The sequence below is a fragment of the Pectinophora gossypiella genome, chromosome 9 (assembly GCF_024362695.1).
Source record: "Pectinophora gossypiella chromosome 9, ilPecGoss1.1, whole genome shotgun sequence".
Classification (NCBI taxonomy): domain Eukaryota; kingdom Metazoa; phylum Arthropoda; class Insecta; order Lepidoptera; family Gelechiidae; genus Pectinophora; species Pectinophora gossypiella.
This window is the reverse complement of record NC_065412.1, coordinates 6377651-6404377: the sequence shown is the minus strand read 5'-3', so window position 1 is coordinate 6404377 and position 26727 is coordinate 6377651. Positions and strand designations below refer to the sequence as shown.

General features: G+C 38.0%; 1 protein-coding gene and 1 long non-coding RNA gene across 4 annotated transcripts; one reads left to right on the top strand and one right to left on the bottom strand.

Moving 5' to 3' along the window:
• Positions 1-92: 92 nt before the first annotated feature.
• On the bottom strand, positions 93-26727 carry LOC126369493 (protein draper). Of its 3 annotated transcripts, none has more exons than XM_050013928.1 (19): positions 26428-26727; positions 19230-19448; positions 15065-15360; positions 12324-12570; positions 11993-12124; positions 11501-11618; positions 11020-11231; positions 10294-10439; positions 9484-9634; positions 8826-8932; positions 7962-8123; positions 5715-5918; positions 5063-5218; positions 4239-4415; positions 3784-3951; positions 3497-3655; positions 3002-3163; positions 2392-2517; positions 93-2271 (listed from the first exon to the last, which is right to left on the bottom strand). In XM_050013928.1, exons 2-19 carry the CDS (start codon positions 19316-19318, stop codon positions 1997-1999), a joined length of 3087 nt encoding a protein of 1028 aa, XP_049869885.1. In that variant the 5' UTR covers positions 19319-19448; positions 26428-26727; the 3' UTR covers positions 93-1996. The 3 variants fall into 3 exon arrangements, with proteins under 3 accessions (XP_049869885.1, XP_049869887.1, XP_049869888.1); XM_050013930.1 differs by lacking the exon at positions 26428-26727 and adding an exon at positions 22011-22181; XM_050013931.1 differs by lacking the exon at positions 26428-26727 and adding an exon at positions 21014-21161.
• On the top strand, positions 21249-23849 carry LOC126369568 (uncharacterized). Its single transcript, XR_007566741.1, has 2 exons — positions 21249-21343; positions 23121-23849. It is a non-coding gene; the product is annotated as an uncharacterized LOC126369568 (long non-coding RNA).

The following is a 26727-nucleotide window of genomic DNA, read 5'->3' as shown; positions in this document are numbered from 1 at the left end:
CTGAGTAAAATAACACACGCTTTATATTTTATTCATAAGCCTAGGTTAATAATAAAACTACTGTGCAAGTTGATGTAAATGAAAAGGCGAAATGATTGTAGGAATTAATTTATTACCTTTCAATACCTTACAAGAATATTTATCACAAACTTTATGCTTAACTTCATAAGGTAGCACTTATAATGTAACAGTAAAGGTAAAATACCCTTTTGTAAAAAAAGATGAAATCATATAATTTATTTTAAATTTGCACTCCGTAGTCAATAGAATAATAGTCGAGTTATTGTCATATAATTTAGTACTAGACAAACTCTTACGTTACTACTCCATCTGAATTAATGGTTATAGCTGCGAGCAACTCCGTCGTAATAAATGCGTTAAATCTGATGTCTACATTTAGGTACTACTTCAATGGTTTCTAATCAGTCAACGAGTTACCGCGCTAATATTCTTTGATGTAAACGCAGATGAAGCAGTAGCGATTACAACATCACGTAAGAATGCATTAGTTAGACGCCTAAAGTCCTGATGTTAAAAAGTTTTTTACGCACACAAGTTAACAATACAGGGTGTAAGTGACACCGTAACGAATACTGAGGGGGATGATTCAGACCATGATTCTAAGTTAATATCAAGTGGAATTTCCTGACGGAAAATTAATGAAAATTTTAAATGCCTTTTTTAAATTATTTTCAGTTCCATACTTTTGCGACGAAAAATTCCACTTGATTGAATTCAACCACATGGTCTGAGTCATCCCTCAGTTTTCGTTACTATGTAACTAACACCCTGTAGTCATATTAAAATTTCTTACGTATAAAATTGAATATTTTGGAAGAATATACTGTATTACAGGAAAAAATATTAATACATCAAAATAGTTTTACTAACGTCACATTTCCCTTACAATATTCTTTCTGGAGCAAAAAGTTTGTCATAATTTGGCACTGTTTGAGCAAAGTGTTACAATCACTGCACGTTTACTCAACCACTGATAAAATATTTATATTTTATTCTACTCTGCCCGTAGTTGAAATGTTACTTGATATGATGTTTTATAGATAAAATTGAGTAGAGCTAGTATACAAACTAATTTTATGTACATTTACGGTTATATAAAAAAATTAATAATTACAATTAAATAAAAAATATAAACTGAAATAAAATATAAGAGATAATAGCTCAAAATATTCATTTTTACTTTGATTAGGTACAGCATCATTTACATTTTTATGTTAAATAAATACAAATATAGTGGAATGTAACAAGTGCAACGCATCTTTGTAATAAAAGCAGATTAATTTAAAGCTTCAATTAAATAATATTTTAAAATAATATTCTGTGATTGATTGAAATATTTAATTGTGTCAAAATATTCATTAGACTATTGTATTTTTAGCATTCGAAGATTTTGCACTTGCCAATTTTTCTGCACGAGATCTAGGATTAGTTAGAGACATTAAAATAAACTTCTTGAATAAACTTGGCAAAATAAATTGTGATATTTATATTTGTGGTAATATTTGTATACCGCATTTTGACTGAGTTATCTGCGTTAATCGCGTTATTCGTACATCATAAGTAAATAAACTAACGACAACCTATTAACGATGATATGGCATAAATCATAATATATCTTTTATTAAAGCTACCGACTAAATCATAAGAACTTTATTTTAAAATTTGAAAATATATTTTAACTCATTAATTAGTAAATTTTAATTTAGCTCTCCAATTAAACCAAATTACGAAGAGATCACTTACGATACTTAACGCCGACACAAACGTACACACAACTTCAGTATAATCGAACGATCGACCGAGCACGATAAATTTTACAAAATATATCATAAAATTTTTGAGACACGAAACAGTTCATAAAAAATAATCTATCATTAAAACTACTAGGTACGAACACAACTCGACGCGTGGGGGTAAAGTAACTTGTCGTTCATGCACCCATAATATCATCGAAGAGTTTCGCCCAGTCGCCGAGTCATGGCGTGGCGTCTTCGTCGGGGGCGGCGGAGCAGGAAGTCTCATCTCTTCTTGGGGGTACGGGGGCCGTTAGGGGCTCCTCGTCCCTCGGAGGGGGCACGGGGCTGACAGCGAGCTTGGGCAGCGGCGGTATGGGCGGCGTGGGCGAGTTGGCCCGCGCGGCCGCGGGCGGCGGGCCGGCGGCCGGCGCCGGGAAGCCGTTGGCCATCCGCTGGTAGTGCGGCTTCCACTTGTTGGCAGGCGGTGTGTAATTCAGGTGGTCATATTCCATTTCTGAAACATTGTTTAAATGATGAACTAAGTAAGTACCCACGCCTCACCGAGCTTCAACTCTAACTCATTCTCTCTTCACTCTGCTTTACGTAAGTTGTTAATATATAATCTTTCTCTTACCGTAGCCCTCCTTATGTTTGATCTCGTCATACACGTGGTCCAGCTTGTTGTCATCTTCGATGCAGTGGTACAAGTTTGGGTTGGTAGCGTCCGCGTCCTTGTTCTTCAAATTCATCGGATTGTAAGCTGAAATAACAGTGAACTCGTCAATAAACGCCAATTGCTTTTAAAATGCAGTTTGTAAAAGATAAAGCGAACTAACGGAAGATTTGGATGAATATTGGTACATAGATACTTGGGAAACCAGGGACGGGCATAGGATACCTTTCATAAAGGAATTTGGAGAATTTTCCAGAGACAATCTTTACGTGCATAGCTTAGTTATTACTGAATCGATATCCACGCGAACAAAGTTTGGGAAACATAGCTGTCTACAAAAAGTTAACGTATAAGCACACTAAAAAAACTCCATCCACATTATTACCATCATCTCATTCTTAAACGGATGCAGGTTTTGTACCTCGCTACTGGGTGTGTGCCGCATTACCCTGTGTGCGCGAACGAGACAGATAGACCTCGGTATCGGAGTCTCAGGGACTTGTATCTATGCGGGGCGGAGTGTCCCTTCTATACGTAGTACTATTCTTCATTTTATGTCATAAATACTAACTGTCATTGGAGCTGGTGGCTCGCAGCCTGAGTTTCTCCAAGGTAGCGTTGTTGACCTTGCCGAGGTTGTTGAGTATCGCGCCGTTGTTTAGCAGCGTCGTTGAGTCGTCTCCCCGCGTCGAACCTTGGTACGAGTACACCGGGTTGTCGAAGTGTTGTTGTTCTGTTTGGAGAAAATTAAATTATTTCTGTCTGTGGTTCTAATTAGTGCTAGTACCCATAGAGCAACACGGACCTCCGTGGCTCCCTATCATGTTGTAAATGATAAAATAAAGCAGCCTTAAAATCAAGCTATACATAGGTAATAATACTGATAATCGTGCGTTTCTGTTTGATAAAAAATTGGCCGATAATATTAATTGTTCTAATGCTTCCTTTTGGACATCGTTCTATTAAGAAATCACACGATTATCTATCCCAAGACATAAGGAAACACTATAGAGTATAATATAACTAATTATTTTTAATAATTTTATTTAGTGTATGATATCCTTACCCGGCTGCGAGTTGGGGTCGGCGATGTAGTGAACATGCGCGATCTCCCGCTTGAGGTTGCGTACGCGCTTGCGGTAGTACATCAGCACGAGCACCGCGGCGGCTGCGCAGATCAGCGCCGTTATCACCATCACCACCGTCAGGCCCGTGTTTGATGATCCTGTTTTAGATAAATTTTATCAAATTCAATGTTTTTTATTTCTGGAATTTATTTCTGCTTATCTTCTCAGGTGTTTCGCAAAAACCAAGAAAGGGTTGTGTCTGTTAACCTTTAGGTGTAGTTTTTACCTCCAGCCTGGTCGATGTGTATGGCGTCGGCGGCGTGCACGTCGCAGCGCGCGCCGATGAACCCGCGGTGGCACACGCAGCCCTTCACCGGGTCGCATTCCCAGTTGCCCTCCGTCGAGCAGTTGCACGCCTCCATACAGTGGTCGCCGAAATACCCTTCCGGACAAACTGGATAAGAAAATAACGTGTTAGTCAGATTTCTAAAATGCAAAAAAGAAGAGTCTTTTGTTGTTATGGGGCTCTACGTGTGTTTGATTGTGTCCCCCATGATGCTCTCTCGTTTGCTGTCGCAGATCGATTTCTACTCCTATACTGCTACTACTGCTATACTCCGTTATAAACCTTACGACGCCGATGGTTTAAATTTTTTTCGCCTATATTAATCATAACGGGTACGTGCGAATGTTCATCTGTTGTTTCGTAGCAAGCCACGCCGCGAGTGATAGTATACGTACACTGCGTGCAGTAGATGCCGGTGTAGCCGGGCGGGCAGCGGCAGTAGCCGTCGTTGGGGCGGCAGGCGGCGCCGCGCGCGCAGCGGCACGGCTGCGAGCACGCCGCGCCCCACCAGCCCGCGCCGCACGCCTGGCTGCACGCCGCGCCGCGCCAGCCCGGCAGGCACTGGCACGCGCCTGCGGGACATGCCACAAACGTTTACTACATTACACACTACAACCAAGCGACGTCCGGTGCGACGCGACAAATAAGGCGAGCTTCGCCCAATAAATCTTGCTAAAAAATATAAATAAATCGTGCTTCTATGCTGTTCTGGGAGCAAATAAAAAAACATAGAACACGTTCAGCTGCTTGTCTTCCCGGGCATGTCGTAAAAACCGACAGATGGATTGTGTCCTCTAACATGATGGACTAATGTTATGGACGATAGGCTGATCCCTTATCACTATAAGGTTCATCATATCCAGCTTACGACATCTTATCGACAGTGGCTGCAAGTTGTCTTTGATTACTTGTGGCTCTGCCCACCCCATTAGGGATTACATTATGTATGTAGCCCAATAAACTCGGCATACACGTAACCAAATGCCGTACTTCTACATTGGTCGCCCACGAATTAGGAGCGCGCGTTACCTATGACGTCGGGACTGGCGGCACCTGCCACACTACAAGGCTTCTTCTAATACGAAACTGTGCAAAACGGTAATCCGTTAACTTGAAACATATCTTAATTCATATAGGTAACAAAACTTCATTATCAACGAGTTTTATAACTCGTTATTTTCATCCAAACTTGTAAAAAGAAGAGAAAGGAAGAACTCACCAGTAACATGATGGCAATAAGCGCCATTCTTGCAGTTACACTTCTGCGCACAGTTTTCCCCGAACGTGCCGAGCGGACACGGGTACTCACACCGCACGCCCGTGTACCCACTCGGACACGTATATTTACCCGACACGGGGTCGCACGTCGAATTGTCTGAAAACAAAACATTTTCACACTTTACACTAATATTTTTTCCTACAAATGTTCGAGAATTTCAAACAAATATTATCGAGTTTCCAGTTTACTAACATCAAAGCCATTGTTCGAATGTTTCCAGAACCATTCGTTTCGTTCTACGAACAATAACGAGGTAAACGCATAGTGAGTAATTGTGAAATCGAAGAACCCTGTCTCGTGATTCATGTAGACAATTACTGTGTTCGTTATATAATTTTAACGTAAAGATGGCATTCTGTGTACCTAATAGGTACCTAATAGGTACACAGAATGCACAGAATGTATATTTATGTGAATGCTGTATTTTGTGTTTTGATCAACAGATAAAAATTTTTCATTCCAACTACAATTTAGTACAGGAGGACAACGATTACTCGATTATTACTAAAATAAAGTAATCAACTGTCGCCGCTGCGCTGCTTGATTATCACCAAGAGTTTATTTAGTGGATGTATGTGTCGGGGACAGTTACCGGCAGTATCCGGGCACAGCTGCGTGCAGCCGGCGCCGTAGGAGCCGGGCGGGCAGGGCAGGCCGCAGTCCACGCCGGTCCAGCCCGCGGCGCACACGCAGCGCCCCGTGGCCGCGTCGCACGACGAGTTGTTCACGCACGGACAACGCTCCGAACAGTTCTCCCCGTACAGACCCTCCGCACACTGGGTCTCGCAGTGTATGCCTATTCAACAACAAATGTTTCATGTATATACGATAAAGCATTATCCTTAATATAACTGATATTAAAACTTTCACAGATTAATAAATTATTTACAGCACCTTCATTAGAGTAGTTTCATTTTGATTTTATTCAAATTGTACTCCACCAATAACGAGATGTTCGTATACGACGTTTCCTTTTTGCATTGTAAAAGAATACAATAACTTAACCGGATAAAGTGACCTATCTGACTTTCTTGATATCATGTTGTATCTTTTGACTACTCAACATAAGATATTTTGCCACTCGATTTAAAGGTATTTAAGCGACGTAAATCCACCCAATATTAGGTTAAAGATATACATAAGATACATCTATGCATTACCGCTTGTCGATCTTAATTCTCATGTGTATAATAAACTACTACAACTGATACTATAAAAAGTCCTATTTTTGTTAATTTGCGATACCGTTTTACTTAGTATAGTAATATTCAAAAGTACTAAATTACTAGCCTTAAACAGGTCTCCGATCTACTCTGATAAAAATTTAATAATATAAGACAATAATATCTATAGTAAACAATTACATTAATATATTCTAATTAATTCCACTAAGTATTATAGTAAATTGATTCTTCTAAACTCTAATTTAGAAATATGTCTACTGAATTAAGAAAATGATATATCTCTACAAAAATGTTAGTTTTCTAAAGTTGTGGTACAAATAAAAACAACGTGTTAAATATTACTGATACATTTTATTCTCCAGCTTGGCTATGATACCCGAATGTAAGTTATGTACGTACACCTTCCCATCTTGCAGAGACACCTCCCATATGTTAGTGTTGCCGGTCAGGTAGCCACCGGTGGTGTCAACCGCCGCTATCACAGCCTTCGGGTTAGACATATGCAGCTTCAGCAAAGTCTGAGTCGCTATCAAAACAGCACTTGATTTCGACAGTCTGCTGCCCGTAACCAACGAAATACATCTGCTTATTGGAACTATCTTCTTTTCAAGATTACTACTATCGAAATGGTGTCTCAATCTTTTCTGTTTGTTATTTAGTTTTTCAATCATTTTGTTATAATACGACATATTCGCTATTTTGGTCAAATTCTGTAGGCCATTCTTCAAAACCAAGTACTGTAAGTTGTCTCCGTCATCGCGCTTCTTGTTCGCTATTACGGGGTCGACGCGGTACATTTCCGTCGTGTTAGTATCCTCACAACGCGTGTCATAAACTACTGCCATTCTGACCAAATCTGTTATCGAATACACAAAGAGAAACGAAATGTTAACAACAACATAATATGCGCGCTCGTTACTACTGTACATACCTTTCCTTGGTAGACCTGAACCAATCAATACATGTGATAAATATATAATAACATAACGCATTTCAATATTTAGTGGCCCTGACAATATAGACAAAAAAGATATGCTACGTTTAAAAGAGAGAATGAATATTAAATGTTGATGTGGTTCAATAACCAGTCGATCACTTATAGTAGTAATAATAATAGGACACAGGCGTAAGATTGGTTTATCTGAGACGTGTCTGAGAAACGTGCGCGATATTCAAGTGGTGACGCACAGATACGAATATGTACGTATGTAATCTCACTTATTAAAATATATTTTCTGTATGTCAGTTACATATAAAATAGAAAACATAAAAAGCAAAAAGTTCCGAAGTCAACATTTTTCTGCCAACAAACGGACGGGTAGAACGTCTAGACCACGAGTCACGACCCGTAAAACCTCAAAAAGGGGTGGAAAAATCGGAAAATTCGTAATAAGTAAAACAGATGATGGAATGAGATAAAAACAGCATCACGCCTGTATACCCAATTGGTAGGCAGTGGTGAATAGTCTGTTTCTTTCTTTCCTAAAGAACGAACGAACAGTCGTTTTTGTAACTATAGTCACATCCTGCTATTTAAAACAAAAGTAAGACCCCAGGGGGTGAAGTCTACGCCCGGTACGAATTGGTGCGGGGCGAAGAGACCGTACCATACGTAGTATTATTGTTTCTATGGTATAGTATAAGAGGCGTGGTACCTCTCCAGCCGGTCTCGCAGACGCACTGGCCGGTGACGTGGTGGCAGCCGACGGCGCGGCCGCTGCAGTTGCAGGCGTGCGCGCAGTCCTGCCCGAAGTACCCCGCCGCGCAGCGCTGCTCGCACCGCTTGCCGTAGTAGCCCGGTCCGCACACGCACTCGCCTGGGAATTACAAAAACTAATAAATAATATACTCTTCCTTGCTTTATAATTAATAATCTTTTCTTATTCGTCGTTCCGTCACTGCTGAGGATCGCGACCACGTGTTATGGTGTTCCATTCAGTGTTGAAATACTCACAAAAAACCATTTTACAACATTTTTGAGATCATAACAGGCAAGATGAACTAAGTACCCAGGCCTCACCAAGCTTTCTGTTAAACCAACGTGATAGGTGGTGAACCGTATCCGCGTCTATAATGGTCGAGCCAAAGCGTTTGAGATCATATTACAAAGTGGGCAACTTCCAAAATATACATTTATGTTTTCGCTGAAGCGTAAAATAGCTTCAGGTTTGCGCTATAAGCATATTTTATTTAAGATTTTGGATTTTATGTGATTAAAGACCTCTAGAGGCTTCACATTATTTTTTGTACTTAATACGAGAAGGGCTGCGTACTAGAGCGGGATCAAAATAGCATTGAATATGCGCGTCCAATTGAATAGGCCTGGAGCCGATGAATCGTAAAGAGCATCAACATTGTCTTAGCAACGTCCGATATCCAATCTATTAAACATAGCTCTTTAAAATTCAATACAAGGCTAGCCTTGTCTAGACAAGGCAAGGCATTCTAATGCTCCGATTCCACTCAAATGGACGCTTTACACATCTATACACCATTAGATCATTGTAAAATGTTCTTACCGTTCACAGGATTACAAGCAGCATCATTTTCGCAGTTGCAAGGCTCTCTACACCCCAAGCCGTATGTTTTGCCATCGCACGGTCGATCGCATTTCAGGCCATCAAATCTGTAACAAAATTGATACTATTAAATTACCTTTTTAACCGACTTCAAAAAAGGAGAAGGTTCTCAATTCGTCTGTATGTATGATTTTTTTATGTAATGTTTCCGTCAATTATAGACGGACTTCAAAAGTGTTTTTTTCCACACATACACAAATGCATGACGCGTCTTATAAAGAGTTGGCCTCTGATAGACAAGAATGGAGAATGATACACCGACAAGAACGTGACTCTTAAATTAATGATGGATGACGAACAATCCGCAGTGGTGTACGGTGAGAGTATGTTCCTCCGCGATTAAGGAGAGGCCTGTTCGTTCACGGCAGTTTTTTTTAATATTTAAAAGAATGATTGTTTTTTTTATGTCTACCGGGCAGTGGTCAGATTTATATTAACACTTTCAAGTACAGAAAACTTTCAAGTACGTCTACGGCAGTTCCGATTCCACGGTGTCATACTACCTATTATGAACCATCAATGATCCATGGTCTCTGTCCGTGAAAGGGTTAAGTAATAACGTAGGGAAGGTAGTTATTCAAGAAGGGACGTATATTACCCAGGCTGGCAGCCGCACTGGCCGGTCTCGTGCGAGCAGGTGGCGTTGTTGTGGCAGTCGCAGGTGTCTGCGCAGTTGTCCCCGTAGTACGGGTACGGGCACGGCTCCTCGCAGTGCTTGCCGCGGTAGCCGGGCGCGCACAGGCACGACCCTGTACGCAACACATGCTTATTTATATACAAAAAACAGCATTAAATTATATTGCAATGTTTATTGTTATTTATTACGTGCGTGTGCGTGTACTTCACTGCACGTGAGTTTATAATAGTTTGTGTTTCTATTTTTGTTGTAAATGTCTAGTCTTTTTAAAGTAGTTCACTAATGGTGCACTAATTAAATTACAGTCTCTTGAAGCTTCGAAAAGTCCACAACGCGATTTGTCAGGAAATTACGTTTTAATAATAACATAACATAAACTCACGACTATATCCCTATTGGGGTAGTCAGAGCATCGATCGCAAAATGAACTAACCTACACCTCATCGAGCTTTCTGTTTGACTAACGAGATAGGTGGTGAGCCGTATCGCCGTCGAGCCAACTGTGTTAGTCAAACAAAACTGTACTTAATAACTCACTGGTGCAAGTCCGGTACCGGGATTCGAAGATATTCCTTAGTTGGTGGGCATACGTGTTAGTATTACAAGTAACATGATCCGTGCGTCGGAAGGCGCGTTAAGTCGTTAGTCCCGGTTACTGTTTACTGATGTAAGTACGTGGTCGTTACATGAGCGATGACAGGGGTCATTGACAGCTCAATAATAATCCTGACACCAGGGTTGCAAGATATATTACAATAGAAGGACAAGTACCGTTGATAGGCGAGCAGTGTCCGCTGTTCTCGCAGCGGCACGTGTTGCGGCAGCCCTTGCCGTAGGTCAGCAGCGGGCACTGCCGCGCGCACGTCTCGCCGCCCCAGCCCGCAGCGCACTCACACGTCCCCGTCCACGGGTCGCACCTGCACGCACAACGTTCATATGTTACTACATAACCGTATACTACAACCATGTACATTGGTACTTTGTCTCCCTAATATACATACATAAATAGAGAAGACCATGCCTATTACGCTATTGGGCAGAAACATAACATAAGCTCACGGCTATACCCCACTGGGGTAGAGGTACATCCATCGCAAGATGAACTAAGTACCTCATCGAGCTTTCTGTTAGACCAATTGGGCAGAACTAGTTCAGGGTATTCCACTTATTACGATAATAACTAATAACTTTCGTTATCATTCTCCTTTGGTATTGGTATTCGCGGGCCGTTTTCCGCCACAGGACGTCTGAGTGCCTATTTTGCGTGATATCTGAAACGGCTGGATTACTTCAGCCAGCCTAATTCCCCAAGGAACTCTAACAGTCCTTTGACGTTGCTTACCATCAGGGAATCATTCTCCATGCTAATATTTTGAGGTGCATTGTAGCCGTATTTTCCTATCGCTTGATTAAATTATAAAAATACAAGTAGTTTTCGACAACATCAACTGATTCAGCTATAAATATACTAATAAAGGCCATATCACGGATACAAACATGTCGGTAGTGGCAGGGTTGCACTCGCAGTTGTGCTCGCAGTTCTGCCCCCACTTGCCGTCGGCGCAGGCGCGCTTGTCGCACTTCGTGCCGCGCCAGCCCGGCTTGCACGTACACAGGCCGTTACGCGGCGAACATTCGCCGCCGTGCTGGCACGAACATATGCCTGTGCAGCCGACGCCGAATGTGCCCAACTTGCACGATTCTAGACACTGTTGGTTGAAAATAAATTGATTTAAAAAGTGTTTCTGCATTGAAAATAAAAACAAGCGTCATATTTTTTTAATAATTTACTATCTATTATTGACGTCATAGCAATATATGTTGCAGTAATTGTTAAATTTGAAAAGTTAAACGCTTGAGTACTTATTATATTATACATTATTTTACAAAATGCGTACTTCGATGCAGTGTCGATGCTAGGGGCCTAACTCACCAACTGTCTTAGTAAACTTATTATTGATATATTTATAAAACCCACCTTATCTCCAGTAAAGCCGGCCTCACACTGGCACTGTCCGGTCACGTGGTGGCAGCCTGCTCCGTTGGCACACTCGCACGCCTTGCTGCACCGCTCGCCCCACTTGCCCGCAGGACACCTAAACCCATTCAAACTTATTACATCCACATTATGTGAACTATTGAAAAATATGTAATAGTTGTCTATGCCCTGATTCAATAAATTGCCACCATAGATAGATAAGTTATACAATCTTAGTAAATTTTATTGGTTCCATAAGGATGGGTCTACTAAAGCGAAGCGGAGATGTGTAAGAACCCACCAATCACCGCGAGTAAGAGTTAGAAGACTACCTCTCTCGCTCTCGTGGACTCTGTGATTGGTCCGTGTCTCCACTCCGTTTCAGTGGAAATCTACCGTAAATGTTTACTTATTAATTTACAACCCCAGTGTCAAGCTATACTTTTTCCAATTGAAACCACAATTTACAAGAAACTTCTATGTAAACTTTACCTGTTTGCACACACTTCTCCCGTCCACCCCGGGGTACACTCGCATTCCCCGGTAACAAGGTTGCATTTGCCATCGTTTTGACAACGACACCTTTGCGGACACTCTTCCGGGTTTGGACAAACTTCTTCGCATCTGTAATAAACATAAATGTTCTATATACCGCAGGTAATTTGCTTGCGTATATGCGCAGAGGTTATAAAGATTTATTAAAAAGTTACATTTAAAAGTTACATTCCATAATTCAAATTTTAATGTAACTGTAATTAATTCCAAAATACAACTGCGTGATGAAATTACTTTTCGGTCATTTTTCCTCACTAAAAATACTCACAGCGGTCCGGTAAAGCCAGGCGGGCAATCGCAGGCGCCGGTGACTTGATCACAGCGCGCGTTGTTCTTGCAGTGGCAGATCTCCTCGCAGTTCTCGCCGAAGGTGGGCGGCGCGCAGGGCCGCTCGCACGCGTCGCCGCGCCAGCCCGGCGCGCAGGCGCACGCCCCCGTCAACGGCTCGCACGTGCCGCCGTTGAGGCAGCGGCACTCGTGCTGGCAGTTGCGGCCCCATTTGCCGAATGGACATGCTTTGGAAATCACAGCGGAAGTTAGCATAATATAATGTATAATCGCGTTCTAAACTTTACTTAAAAGATACGCAGATTGTGATAAGCGAGCGAGTGTGGAAATGGAATACCTCGTAGGCAAAGCGAACCAGTTGGTCCACGAGGAAAAAGAGGATATCGTTTAGGCTACTGTCGTCTTACGTATGAGATTACTACGATATTTTTGGTTCTCTTATGTAGGGACTAGGGTTATGATGCATTTACAATGCATTTAGGGTAAATGACAGCATATCCCGAACGATTGGGAGACTAATTATGATAGGCCATTTAGTAGAATAGTAAAATTATACCCGAAATTCTAACTGAAATTAAAACTGTAGCTACAACTCGTAGAACCAAAATACTTAGAAAATTGGTTTAAAACTGACCCGAGAGGCATATCCGGTATGTTATATAATAATCAGTTTGTGACAAATCAAACTTTCATACACCACATTGTTATATTGCACACTGTTTAAGAATGTCAAACTCATTTCATAATTATTCCACTAGTTCGTAGAATTAAGTCAATGTCGCGCATAAGACTCATTATTTTGAACAATGAAGTTTTCGCATAATCTACATTTAATGCTTATTAAAACACAAGTAGTAGTAAATACACCAAAGTCATCAGAAAGTTTTAATATACTAATTATAATACTAATCGAATAATCGAATTAAAAGTCATTACAATGTTTTAATGACAGCAGGACAGAGATATAGTACTTCGCCTAGAGCGAAAGTCGAGAGATATATCACTCTAATCATGCTACGTTAAAAGGGGTATAATACTCCTTTAAAAGGGCACCCTCTTAAACATATACTTGATATCAAAATACACATGACAATTCGGTAACAATACGTGATAACATTGTTTTAAGTTTACGCGGTTATTATCATAATTAACACATAATAACACATAATCCACAAATATTATCGACAGAACGTCATTACATCCCCAGACTCGTAAAGGAGGCTATTGAAATCAGAAAACACAAAAATTTCAATAGGGAAGACGTGTTCAAATTATCGAGCATGTGGAATCCAGTGGTAGGTGTTGTAAAAAGCTTAAAACGTGAGGACACAGTGAGTGCGGTTTGTCGTAGTGAGTTTCGTGCGAGTTCAGATGGTTCCGAACATTCCGATATTAAATATAATAATATAAACAAGCGCCAAAGAAAGAGGGTAAACAGATTATGTGTTTTAATTATAATACGTGATAAATAAACCTCTACATACCAGAATTTACTTTCCTACTATCATAATAAAATAACCTTATGAATAATTCAGAAATCGTACTCAATACTGCGAGTCAAACGTTTCTTACACCGTTATTATTACTGGAAATGATAATAACGAATTCACAGTAACTAACGTGTTATTGTTACCATGATTTCTTTGTGCCTGTGTAAGATTAGATATAAAGTGGGTGCAGTTTTCTTTTGAACGTTTACAACTTGAATTTGTTATTTTAAATAAGTATCTTTATATTTTTTAAATTAGAACGAAAGTGATATATTTTTTTAAATGTATCATTTGAATAATAGTAAACGAATGTAACAAGTGCTTTGAAGTAAAAATTACGCTAATAGCGTACTACGACCAATTGATTCCAATTAGCCGGGCTCGTACTATACCGCCCGTAACTACCTAGCGTGGCAATGAAAACATTTAGGTATTTGGGTTATATCCTATTTATAGAGAAATGCTCGTAGTGTCATAATATATCGTTAATGTATATATTAAGAACAAAAATAACGGATCATTAATATAAAGTTATCAAAACCAGAAAGTTAAAGTTTTGCTCGTTTTCGTGATATTAATAAAATTTTAATATTACTAATAATAAATATTACTAATAGCATGAGTCATGTCAGGGGCCTTTGGCGGCTCAATAATAACCCTGAAACCAGGGTTGATGAGGCTGGTATTCTGATGAGGCTGATATTCCACCCAACAATCTACACGATAAGAAGAGACTAATAGCATGTCTCGCAAATATCGTTTTCCTTTAACTTTAACTATTCCTAGATCAAAAATAAATTATGAAATAGTGATTACTAAATAAGACAAATCGAAAAGTGACAAAAAAACATTTTGTTGTTTTCTATTTAACTTATTAATGAATTTTAATAAAGAAAAATGTAATAATAAGTCCGACATTTTCTCACGTTTTTCTAGAATTTTAATAAAGAAAAATGTAATAATAAGTCCGACATTTTCTCACGTTTTTCTATGACGTCACAGGTTGCTCTTTCATACTCAAAGTAATATCGTGATTCTTTTTTACGCATAATGGGCCATCAATGGGTCATCTCTCACTAACAATATCGTGTTTTGACGTTTAGTAAAAAAGTAACTGATTTGACTAGTTGGAAACTATCCTATATGGATAGGATATCCTATCCATTAGCGCTCACATTTCATAAAGTTGTTACTCATTAACGAAAAACTTGTTATCTTGTATATAACTTACATATATCACAGGCGGGACCGCCGTATCCATGTTCACACGTGCACGTATTCGGCGCGACACATTTCCCGTGCACACACTTCTCTACACACACAGGCACACACTGCTTCCCCTGAGTGTCCGGGGCGTATCCCGCACAGCACTCCTCTACCGGCCTATGTTTCACTAAAGTCTGAGTCTTAAACACTTGCCGGAATCGTATTTTGTACTTTGAACACCTAGGTGGTACGTTGAAACACCACCCATACTCTTTAACCTGGTACGGTTGTTGCTCGGATACGCGGACTGTTGTTATGTATCTGGAAATTAAGAAAAAAATGGACTTAGCGATCATACAAAAAGTTACATTGACGAATGAAAGAATAAACACTTTATTAAAGGATTTATGTTTTCATAGCGCTCACTCGTGGTTAGGGAAACTCACAAAAAAAAACGAAAAAATTGACCCGGACGGGACGTGAAATCCCACCCACTTTATTGCACACTAAAACACAGAACAGGTATAAAGAAAAGCTAATATAAGTGGACAAAGGCGGCCTTATCGCTAACAGCGGCTCCAGGCAACCAGAACTCCCAGAGTTCTGTTTCCGGATTGATAATCCTAACTGAATTATATCGATTCTTGTGCCAATTACGATAAAATGTATAGCACGGCAGATTAACGATAATCGCGGATTATAATAAATAATGATCTTCGTAAAATCTTAAACCAATTGAACAGAGGTTTAAGATATTTATTCTGTTATGTAGATAATGACATAAACATAGCATAACAGCTGTATCCCCAAAAAGGTAGGCTCTACGCACTCCTACTCAGCTATGTTAAGTCCTAGTTTGCCATTGCCGCCAATAATAATAAATAAATAATCGGGCATAATCCCTGTAAACCACGTGATAACAATTATGTAGATAAAATACACACGCCCTATCTATGGAGTATTGAAGGCGATTACTCCACCGACAAGAGCGCAGCTTAAATAAAGAGAGAGAGACAGAGAGAGAGAGAGAGAGAGATAAAATACGTCAATAATGTTTACATTATTTACAACAAGATATATTAGGCGAGGACGCAGTAATTATGATACATGACATAATTCCTTCCTCCATCCACATACAAGTACAACATGTTTTATCTGGGATAGCAATCATACGATACAACCTAAATACAGATCATCTAAGGCAAGTATATTTAATAAGCAAGTATGTTTTGCAATTCTTCATACATACATAAACTCACGCCCGTAATAGGATGGGCAGAGCCACAAATTATCAAAAACAAATTGGAGCCACTGTTCCTACGATGGATATGATGAACATTATGGTGACAAGGTACTAGCTTATTGCCCATAACAATTCGCAAATCCTAATTTTATTACATACATACATTCATAAACACGCCTATTTCCCACCGGGGTAAGAGACACTTCTCTTGCTTCATCCACATTCATTCACACTATATTATACAGCAAGTCGTGTGGGTTGTGAGGTGGATGACCACCCTCATCAACCCTGGTTTCAGGGTTATTATTGAGCCGCTAAAGGCCCCTGATATGACTCACGTAACGAATACGTACTTACCATCAGTAAGTAGTAACCGGGACCAACAACGGGTTAACGTGCCTATATATTAACTATGAAGTAAAGGTACTTGTTTTCAACCTTCTGCCAGTGAACATATTCCATCGGTCGATACCCCTCGATGCATCTCGATCTCAACGTAATAACATTCAATTTTTATTAATCCACTTCAGTTGGCATTGGATGAGAGAAGTTATTTTAAACGACGAATTGCTTTCCCTTTACAATGTGTATTGTACGCATACTACAATACAGTTTTTTGCCATTAATTTTATTTTAAGAATGTTTTTATAAATGTTTTCTTACGGTCAAGAATAACAGATTTTTTTTATTTCGGAAACATATTCCATTGTAAAACAAGCAAGACACGTACTACTAAGCTTTTTACAACGCTAGATATAAATTCTACCTTTTTACTTTTTCTATAGTAATGTTGGTTCAGATGTTTATGTAAACAATTGGTTTTCCTGTTTATTGGCAGACACATTGTTTCAGAGACAGTAATACCTACAGTGAGGTGCAGACAAAAACAAAGGACACGCAGCCGTACCGGGGGAGCTGTGATAAAGTTAACTGACCCGATGAATAACTGTGACAATCAGCGACAATCACGCACCCCCACACACGTATATGGTAAAATAATAAACAATAATGCATTTACCGGACAAAGGAACAATGACTATAGTCTAATGCCAGCATTCCGTACACTATTCAAACTTCAACAAGATTGATCAATTTTAAAATTGTATTATTTGATGGACTTTCAACATAAAAAAATGATCAAAGTGCCTACTTTGAATTTTTTATTTTTTTGCACTACTTAAAATTTTGGCCTCAAAATTTTAAGTAGTGCAACCAATTCGCGAGTGCGCGTTGGCTAGGAACTTTCCTTCCAAGCCGATCTTGGTCGATTACCCACGCGGTGACATACTTTCATACTTTTACTTTACGTTCTATAAATAAAGTGGAACTGTTCATTCAATTGAATATTCAGCGATTCATTTGTCACTTAACAGGATAATAATACTAAATTATTTTTCTTCATATAACACGTAATAGAGCACTGAATCATCAGGCCACTCAGGTCAATGAATAAAGATATGGCTACATTGTTTATCACGCTGCTTTTGTAATTTTATCTAAAATAAAGAAAGTTCAAATCAAATAACAGTTATTCTATCTTACTTGTACCGACGAAGCGACGGCTAACTAAGCTCTTTGGTATCTGTACGCTATCATTTTTAAAACAAGTTTTTGGAAGTTACGACAAAAAAGACAAAACATTGAGTTGCAAAAATGTATTGAAACATGCCTTGTAGAAACTCATTCCAAGTAATAAAGTCATACGACATAACCATGATACATTTTCTACTATATACATAATGTTCCAAGAAGTGATACCAGGTGAACCACAGAACATTTAATTACTGTGTTTCAGGAATACATATCATGTACGCCAATCGTCTAAGCAGCTAAATGAGGAAATAATAAAATTCAATTAGGCATAAAGTAAAACAATCTCACAAGGGTACGATTTCTTAAACAGGAAGCTTCTCTTCAGAGTTGTGGCGAAGAAAGCCGCCAGTCGCAATAAGATAAACATCCATGATGCCTCGTTTTCAATGACTACAATGTTTTGGAAGCAGAGTCGATTACAGCACAAATACAACTGGAAGTGACAGCACACACTTCTCACGCCTGTTACGGCCATTGAAATATGTAAGGGTCCCAGTCTGATAGCGTCACATCGTGAATTTAGTTCCTTCCTAACCAATGAATACTAATATGCATACCTACAGATTAGAAAAGTTACTCGTCTTCAAGTTTTACGTTATTTCTATTGAATTGAATATGGATAAGTGCGTATATTAGACTGAATCCCTAAGAACTACAAAGTACAACAGCAGAAGTATTAAGTACCAAGACTTTAATGTAGATATACATTAAAGTCATTTAAGTAATAGTCAAGTAAAAATAGGAATGTAATAAAATATTTTAAATGATTCATATTTCAATTTGATTGCTGTATTGAAAATATGACTTTGTTATAGGGTTATTATGGTGTACTCCATATTACTAAAACATGTTCCCTAGTTGTGACGCAGGTATGTACCTAATCTAGTAGCATAAATGAAGTTAATAATTTACTACAAATATACTATGTAACTACTAGGATTGAATATATAGGCATAGAATAAGGAATAATACTAATGAAGTCTTGAATGTCATGATAAAGGGTAAAAAAGTGTAAAGCTATAAAAAATGTCTAGTCTAAAAAACTATAATTTTACCGGAAACGAAAGAGCAGATGCTAATTCGTGGATTCTGGTAGAAGACACGCGCATTTATTTCCGAGCGCATATTTGTTTAAAACGACTGTATAATAATACTGAATTGTTTTTGATCTCATGTTTCCGAGCGCGTGCTGAAACAGGCTCAAAACGTACAACGTCACTTAAAATTGGAACAAGTATTTCGTGTTGCCTGTTTACAAACATGCAGCATATTTGAAACAATATCAGGTTAAATTTCAGCAGGAGTTTTTGAGGACTTATGGAAAGAAGATTAATGGAAAAGTTTTAATACTTACGGTTCCTGCCTGGTGCAGACGTTGGGGCCTTCGAGTAGGGCCCCGGTGGCGGCTACCAGCGCCAGCACCGCACCCACGTTGAACCACATCGCGACTCGTTCACGCGGACCCACACCGTGTCTCCATAACAACTCTATTGTTTTCCCACAACCTTACGTCATACACGAGCTTGCGACTAGATTTCCAATCGCCGGTTGCAACGTTTTCTGCTGATTTCACCTGAAAATAATGATTACACATTTTGGTAAGCGCAAATAAATGAGTGTTTTGCAAGTATATGCGTCGCCGTCATAGGGATAGATGACATTATATTGAGTATATTAGTATGTAACTAATTTCTTAAATACTTTAAGGTCTTTCATTGTAGAAAATTACCTCATGAAAAATAATTTAATTCAATAAAGTGCCGGTAAAATAAAAATCTGAAGTTAGTTAAATAACTAATATAGTTGTTTTATCATAACTATGTAGAGAACTACGCACATTTACAAATATAAGAACAATAACTTTTGTAAGCAATTAAATTTAAATTCGATAGAAGTACTCGTATCACACGTTCGTTAAATTCTACCTTTGCCTAGCATGGCTTGGATTTTAACGAAACCTGGCTACCATAACAAGTCTGATAAGAAATTGGCCCGTCACTACAGTCAGACGACTTAAATAACCTTTAAGTCGTCTAAATAACAAAAATGCAGTCAGCATAAAATTGTCGTTGTCGTTGCGTAAAATTATTGTTGTTGTTGTTGCCGGACTCACACTGAGTTTTTCATGTATCTTAAGTCCAGTTGCACTAACACAGTTGGCTCGACCTTTACCTATAGACGGCGATACGGCTCATCACCTATCACGTTGGTCTAACAGAAAACTCCGTAAGGTTTGAGTACTTAGTTCACTTACAATTGGGATATAGTCGTGAGCTAACCTAACCTAACCCAACATGGGTTATAAAATTGTCCGTATCATGCCGTCCATCGCCTCTCTTTGTTACAGATAGGTATGTTATCAAGTTATGACGGAAGAGGAAACTATGAGGATATTGTTATAAAAAACAGCACCCTATTACTTAATACTTGTTATTATTTTGTATAACTATCCTCGAGGAATATTATGGGCGCAAATAAGTAAAATAAAAGTAAAGTCCTGAAAATAATTCACAAACCTATATTATTTTAATACTTATTATTCACCATAGAATAGTTGGTGACATAGGTAAGTACACTATATTTATACCACAGACTACAATGGAGTGATTTAACTTATACAATTAACTTATATTTGAATACCTATCCATGTGTACCTAACTCTGAAATTCATATTAGATTTCCCTACTATTTATAAACAAGCTAATAAAACTCTGTTACCTTTCACGCTTAAAGCATTGAACCGAATCGGATGAAATCTGGCATGGAGATAGTTAGAGACCAAGAGAGATTTTATCCCGAAAATCATCCCATCCCATGAAGGGGATGAAAAGGGGTAGATAAAAGTGACGCACCGCTAGTCCGCGAAGTGTGGTAAATTAGTTACTCGACTTTATGTCCGATTTTCTTTGTTTTTATCCGATATTTTTTGTTTGATATTGCGTAAGCGAATTTGAGGATAGATTTGAATGGAACGTTTAATAATAAAAGTGACTAACAATGCTAGCGGAAGTGTGAATATAGGTACATTAAGTGTAACATGAACATGGCCACTTTAGATAAGAAGTAGCAAAACAATATTAAGATGTTTAGCTAATGAAGACAGTCAAATTACGCATCATTATTAATCTGTATACCTACCTAGAAATGCAGAAGAACTACTTGAAAATGGTACAATGTAATACTAAGAAATAACTGATTTCTGATAAAATAAGAACATTATTATTATTTCACTTTAATCAGCGGCACTTTCAAATAGATATAATTGTATAAAATATTTACGTTTTAATACATAGGTATTTATTTATGTTTCTCTACTATTTGCGCGCACTGCTACTCGCGGGCACTGGGCCAAACTGTGGCAAAATACAACTAGCTCGAATTTCGCAAATTTCCGATGAGTAGGTCATTGGTCACCAAAACAGAAAATCTCGCTTGTTGTCCAAAGATAAATGGATAAATAAATATTCAGTAAGTGTTAGTTTAAAAGAGCGATTTAGTTACCCCTGCCAAAACTGACCCGCATTATTGCTTTATTAACAAAGGGGTCAACATCAATATCAAATAGGTACGAACCTACGCTACTCACACGCACTACTCAAAGCTTTATTTTTTTAACTTTATTGTTCAGTAGCAGCCGTCGATGTTTATAAAAAGCCATTCTCACATATCACTTTCATCTATAGTACATAGGTCTAAAAGGGAATCAATAGTTAGGTACCTACATGGTCACAGGGATAAAACATTATATCAGCGAAATATTAATGTTAAACAAGAAAGTGAAGCGAGTAGAGATCTAAAAATACTTTAACGTGAGATAAGACGATATTGCTGAGTTGACGACTGCGACTTCTCGCAATGCTAACTAACTGCATTCTTTAGTGCGTCACTGAACCACCACTTCGTGCACACTACACACGTGCACATTTATGCCTAGCACCTAGACGTTTGCGACAGCACTACGTTTTTGCACCACGCAAATAATTCGCTACACTGCAGTCTGCGGAAGAAGCCATGTAGGTGCCTACTACAGCTATATCGAGTTGTTTACCCACCTAGTGATTAAAACTAGGTTGAGTATAAAATTGACATAGCGTGTTATAGAACAATGCTAATTTTAAACACAATAAAAACATACCTCGCCTGTGCACACAAGAGTTTAAGAATAGGGACCCGGCACTGCGGTTTGAGCGCACTACTCAATGCAACTGGATCAATGACCAGGGCGAAATTGGTTCATACCTATTTCATGAATGTATTAATACGTACTACACGTATTCACATTAGATAATGTAATAAATAAAGTCATCATTTTATTTTCCGGTTATTCCCCTATCTACGAAGTGGCTTTAACTGAAGTGGAGACTAAAGCTACTAGCGTATTTCATTTTTAACTGAGAACTGATAACTGACCAAAGGACCAATTGTAACCCAACACGTAGGCGGATCATGAATCGACGTAGCACAAATACATATTCGCAGAACTCATTACCTACTGCGTAACAAGCCATAATATTATTCTTAAAGCACTTAAGTTCGTCAGCTGAAGCCTAATATGTACTTATGAAATATGATAATCATGCAATCATCGCGTATATTGTCAAAACATAAGTCAGCTATGGCGAAGACTTAAACAATTGAGGCCGTTATGAGTTAAACAGGTCACCGCACCAACACGGACAGAGTGTGTGGGTACGGGTAAACATTCATTTTGGTGTAAATAACGGAAGAAGGGCGGACAAAGCGCCACGAATAAAACAAATAGTTTAATGGTGTGTATGAACTTAGGCGACAAAGAACGTAAAGAGGTAATTCTTCGAACCCCGCTGGTCAATCTCATTACCGTTAACGCAATACCGCAAAACTAACTACTTGGCTTGGAGCAAATTATAACTACTAGGCTATCTTACCGTCTACCAAATATTTAGACTTCAAATAAAATGGTAAAACGTCTAATCATTTTACCCATGAAACGGCTTTCGTCCATCGAACGGTATTCATTGTCGGTAGGCTTGTGCATGTTATGTACGCTTTGCAATGATGCTTATCAAAAAAAAAGGAGTCGAAGTGGTCGCCATGGCCGAAATCGGTCGGAGAGATCATTATCATCATCAAAAGAACTTGTTAACTACAAAATAGGTACAGGAGGGGAATTTGAGCTAAATAGTTACATGATCATGATCAGTCAATCCTGTTACTAAGGTATACCTACTTAGTAATCGCTAGTGTTTTGTCACTTGTCACACAGATGAAACTGAGCTGAGTTGGATGCTGATGCCCATCGTGTCATCCGGGAGCTGCGATAGCGGCACTTGAATACTTGGAAAAATGCATATTTACAAACATGTCACATATTAAAACCGCACGAGCTGAAAGAGTTTATTGTAATCTAAACAGTACCTACATAGAATTGTGTGCGTCAAGCTAGCGGCCTCAAAAAAAAAATGGGCACGAAAAAATAATTTGACCATACCAAAAAATAGTACTCTTATTGAAAAAAATAGTACCTGTTGTAAAAAAATTAGTACCATCACGGTTCTGGATTTATAGCCATGTTTTATTGCACTTGCTAGCTTGACGGTGAGCGAAATTTGGCGAGAGTTAACGACAAGGTCTTTCGCTTTGATTTAAACGCCAAAAAATAGTATCGAAATAGTACTCACCCCCTGCAAAATACCGAAAGTAGTACTTCAACGGTTCCAAAGTTATAAAGGTAGTTCTTTGATCCCGCTAGCTTGACGTTTTGAAAATACCTATTATCTGGGGAATGCTTGCATACTTCAGTTTGTAACTAATGTCAATAAACTCGTATGAAATAGTACTCCCTACCATCATAATTTGGACCTGATTCTCTTTGTAGAAATATGTCAAAAAGTCATTATAACCTATGTCATACATTTATCAAGACGAGTACAGTCGCGAACAAAATTATTACACATGGTCAAGAATGTTGTCAGATTTCAGTATTTTTCCCCATTTTTGGGTAAAAATTGGTGAAGTGCCAGGGTTGTTAGATGAAAGTAATATCATTGTTGAAACTCTTTGAGTTATTCTACAAATACTGCAAATTGTTTATTAACAAACACTTCGATCCGTAACAAATTCAACATGAAGGTATAAATTATAAAATAAAACAGCAGATTAAAAATGTATTATGATGTATTAAAATCACAGATTGTTTTCGATAAGAACTAGACCCATGCAGCCATTTTCTATTAAAATTAGTGCATATGGGTGTATGCAATAGGAATTTTTTGTAATAGGAGGTCTACCCTACCATTTCTTTGCACTGAAGTGTAAAGAAATGGTAGGGTAGACCTCCAAAATGGCAATACTTACGAATAAATTGTGAGGTTATGTAATTGTCTACGTGACTGTATCAACAACAAATGTATGGCATAGGTTATGATGATTTTTTAACATTTCTACAAAGAGAATCGGATCAAAATTATGATGGTAGGGAGTACTATTTCATACGAGTTTATTGACATTAGTTACATACTGAAGTATGCAAGCGTTCCCCAGATAATAGGTATTTTCAAAACGTCAAGCTAGCGGGATCAAAGAACTGCCTTTATAACTTTGGAACCGTTGAAGTACTACTTTCGGTATTTTGCAGGGGGTGAGTACTATTTCGATACTATTTTTTGGCGTTTAAATCAAAGCGAAAGACCTTGTCGTTAACTCTCGCCAAATTTCGCTCACCGTCAAGCTAGCAAGTGCAATAAAACATGGCTATAAATCCAGAACCGTGATGGTACTAATTTTTTTACAACAGGTACTATTTTTTTCAATAAGAGTACTATTTTTTGGTATGGTCAAATTATTTTTTCGTGCCCATTTTTTTTTGAGGCCGCTAGCTTGACGCACACATAGAATTAACAAATTCTAACGAACCTATTATTAGTGTCGTAAAGTTTCAGGAACTAGTAAGGTAGGTATTTTAGCCACATAATTTTTGCGTAAAATGTTGATTGTTTGCATTATTCTTTGTTTCAATAAAGGCAGGAAAGGAAGTAGGCACCTCAAGGCCGCAGTTGCGACAAATCTGTAAGTCTTTACTAACAGTTGAATGTCACATTAAAATGTTTTGCTTGTAAACAATTTCCATTTACCATAATCGCGTACAGTGATTCAGCAGGCTTTGCTAATTTCTGCAACTACTGTTTTTTTTATGACTAATGATCAAACTAAGATGATAATATTTTTTAACAGTATCTAAGTAGTTACTAGGTACCTATTTAAATTTAGCGAATCTCCACTACTTAGTAAAACCTGCCGACCATATGTTGACACATGCCACATTATTCATAGTTCTGGTAAATGTAAGCCAAACATAACATACCTATTTTAATTATGAATAAAACTTTTACACATGTGCTAGTTATGACTAATTATGTTCACAGACTAAAGTCTGAAGATAAGTTTATATTATTTGAGCTATAAAGGGCAGAAATGTATTGTAACTTTAATAGGTAATGTTTTCAATTTGTCATAACAGATGAACATAATAATATTATTAACCTTTCTTATTATTATTAATGGAATGCTCAGGTTGTTTAGTAGAACTGCAGCTAAACAGTAGAAAAAATACACAATAGAATTATAGAAAAAAGACAACATGTTATAATGGGAATAACCCTGAAACTAGAACAGTGTGAAGCAAGAAATACAAACGTAATTGTAAAAAAGTAATTAAAATTAAACTGATTTCAAAAAATTTAAGAAATAATATTTCGTTGAATTCTGAAGTTGGGGGAAATAGAAAGTTGGTTAATCTTTTGCTCCACCTGTTGTTATACCTAGATAGTAGTCATAGTGACACACAGCTCCTTAACGTTATTCTGATTTTCTTTAATTTACACTAATGATACTATTTTTGTTTTCAAGCTGAGATATGAATAAGCCTTGTTTTGAAGTTTATTAAAATAACGATTTACTAAAGATTGGATACTGAAGTAAAACAAATTAATGCAAAATGGAATGTAAGTAAGATACATATGCAGTAGGTACACAAGAAAATGCAAGAAATTTTACATTATGGACTGCTATACACAGAAAGACAAAGATAGGAGAATATTGTAAAATAATTAAATTACAAAAGACAATAAAAATGGTCTTCTTTAAAAAAAAAACACCGGATAGAAAACCAGAAAAGTAGGTACCTAAATCCAATGTCAAGCTTGTTCTTCCAACATGAACCTACACTGTATTATGAATTGCTGCATTATAAATGCATCATTCCGTCAAATATGTTTATGAACTTAAAAAAATAGGTAAACTAAAGAAACTGTTCATCAACAATATTATAACTTTCAGAAGTATTAGTAACCTTAAAAAAATATGTTTGAAATCAAAAAATACATTTGCTCATATCAGCAAAAAGAGTGAGTTAGAAGGTCTGCATCTGTTCTACTTGTTTACGCGTAGGTAGTGGATCTGAAGAAAAGTAGAATACAAAGGTGGCAATGACACAATTTGACACCAATTGGAAATATTTACTTTACAATTTAAAATAAATATCAAGCTATTTTATAAGCCTTTGCAATACTCACTGAGAGATCTCGTTCAATAATTATCTTGTCTCTTCTAACACACAGCTAGATAAATGATTCACTTGTCTGACTCAAGAAATCATCACTTTGTTCCTATATAAAGTATTCACCACATTTTTAATATAAAACTAACTTTTTACAATACTGTTTTACGTTTTTGATAATGTTATGAAATGAATAGCTGTAGAATGAAGGAATTAAATATAATTACGATATCGTAATGCTGCACAACAACAACTTGAACAACTTATCACCGCGGCTGCCAAGTCGCCGTCGCCATCGACCATAGCAACCACAGAC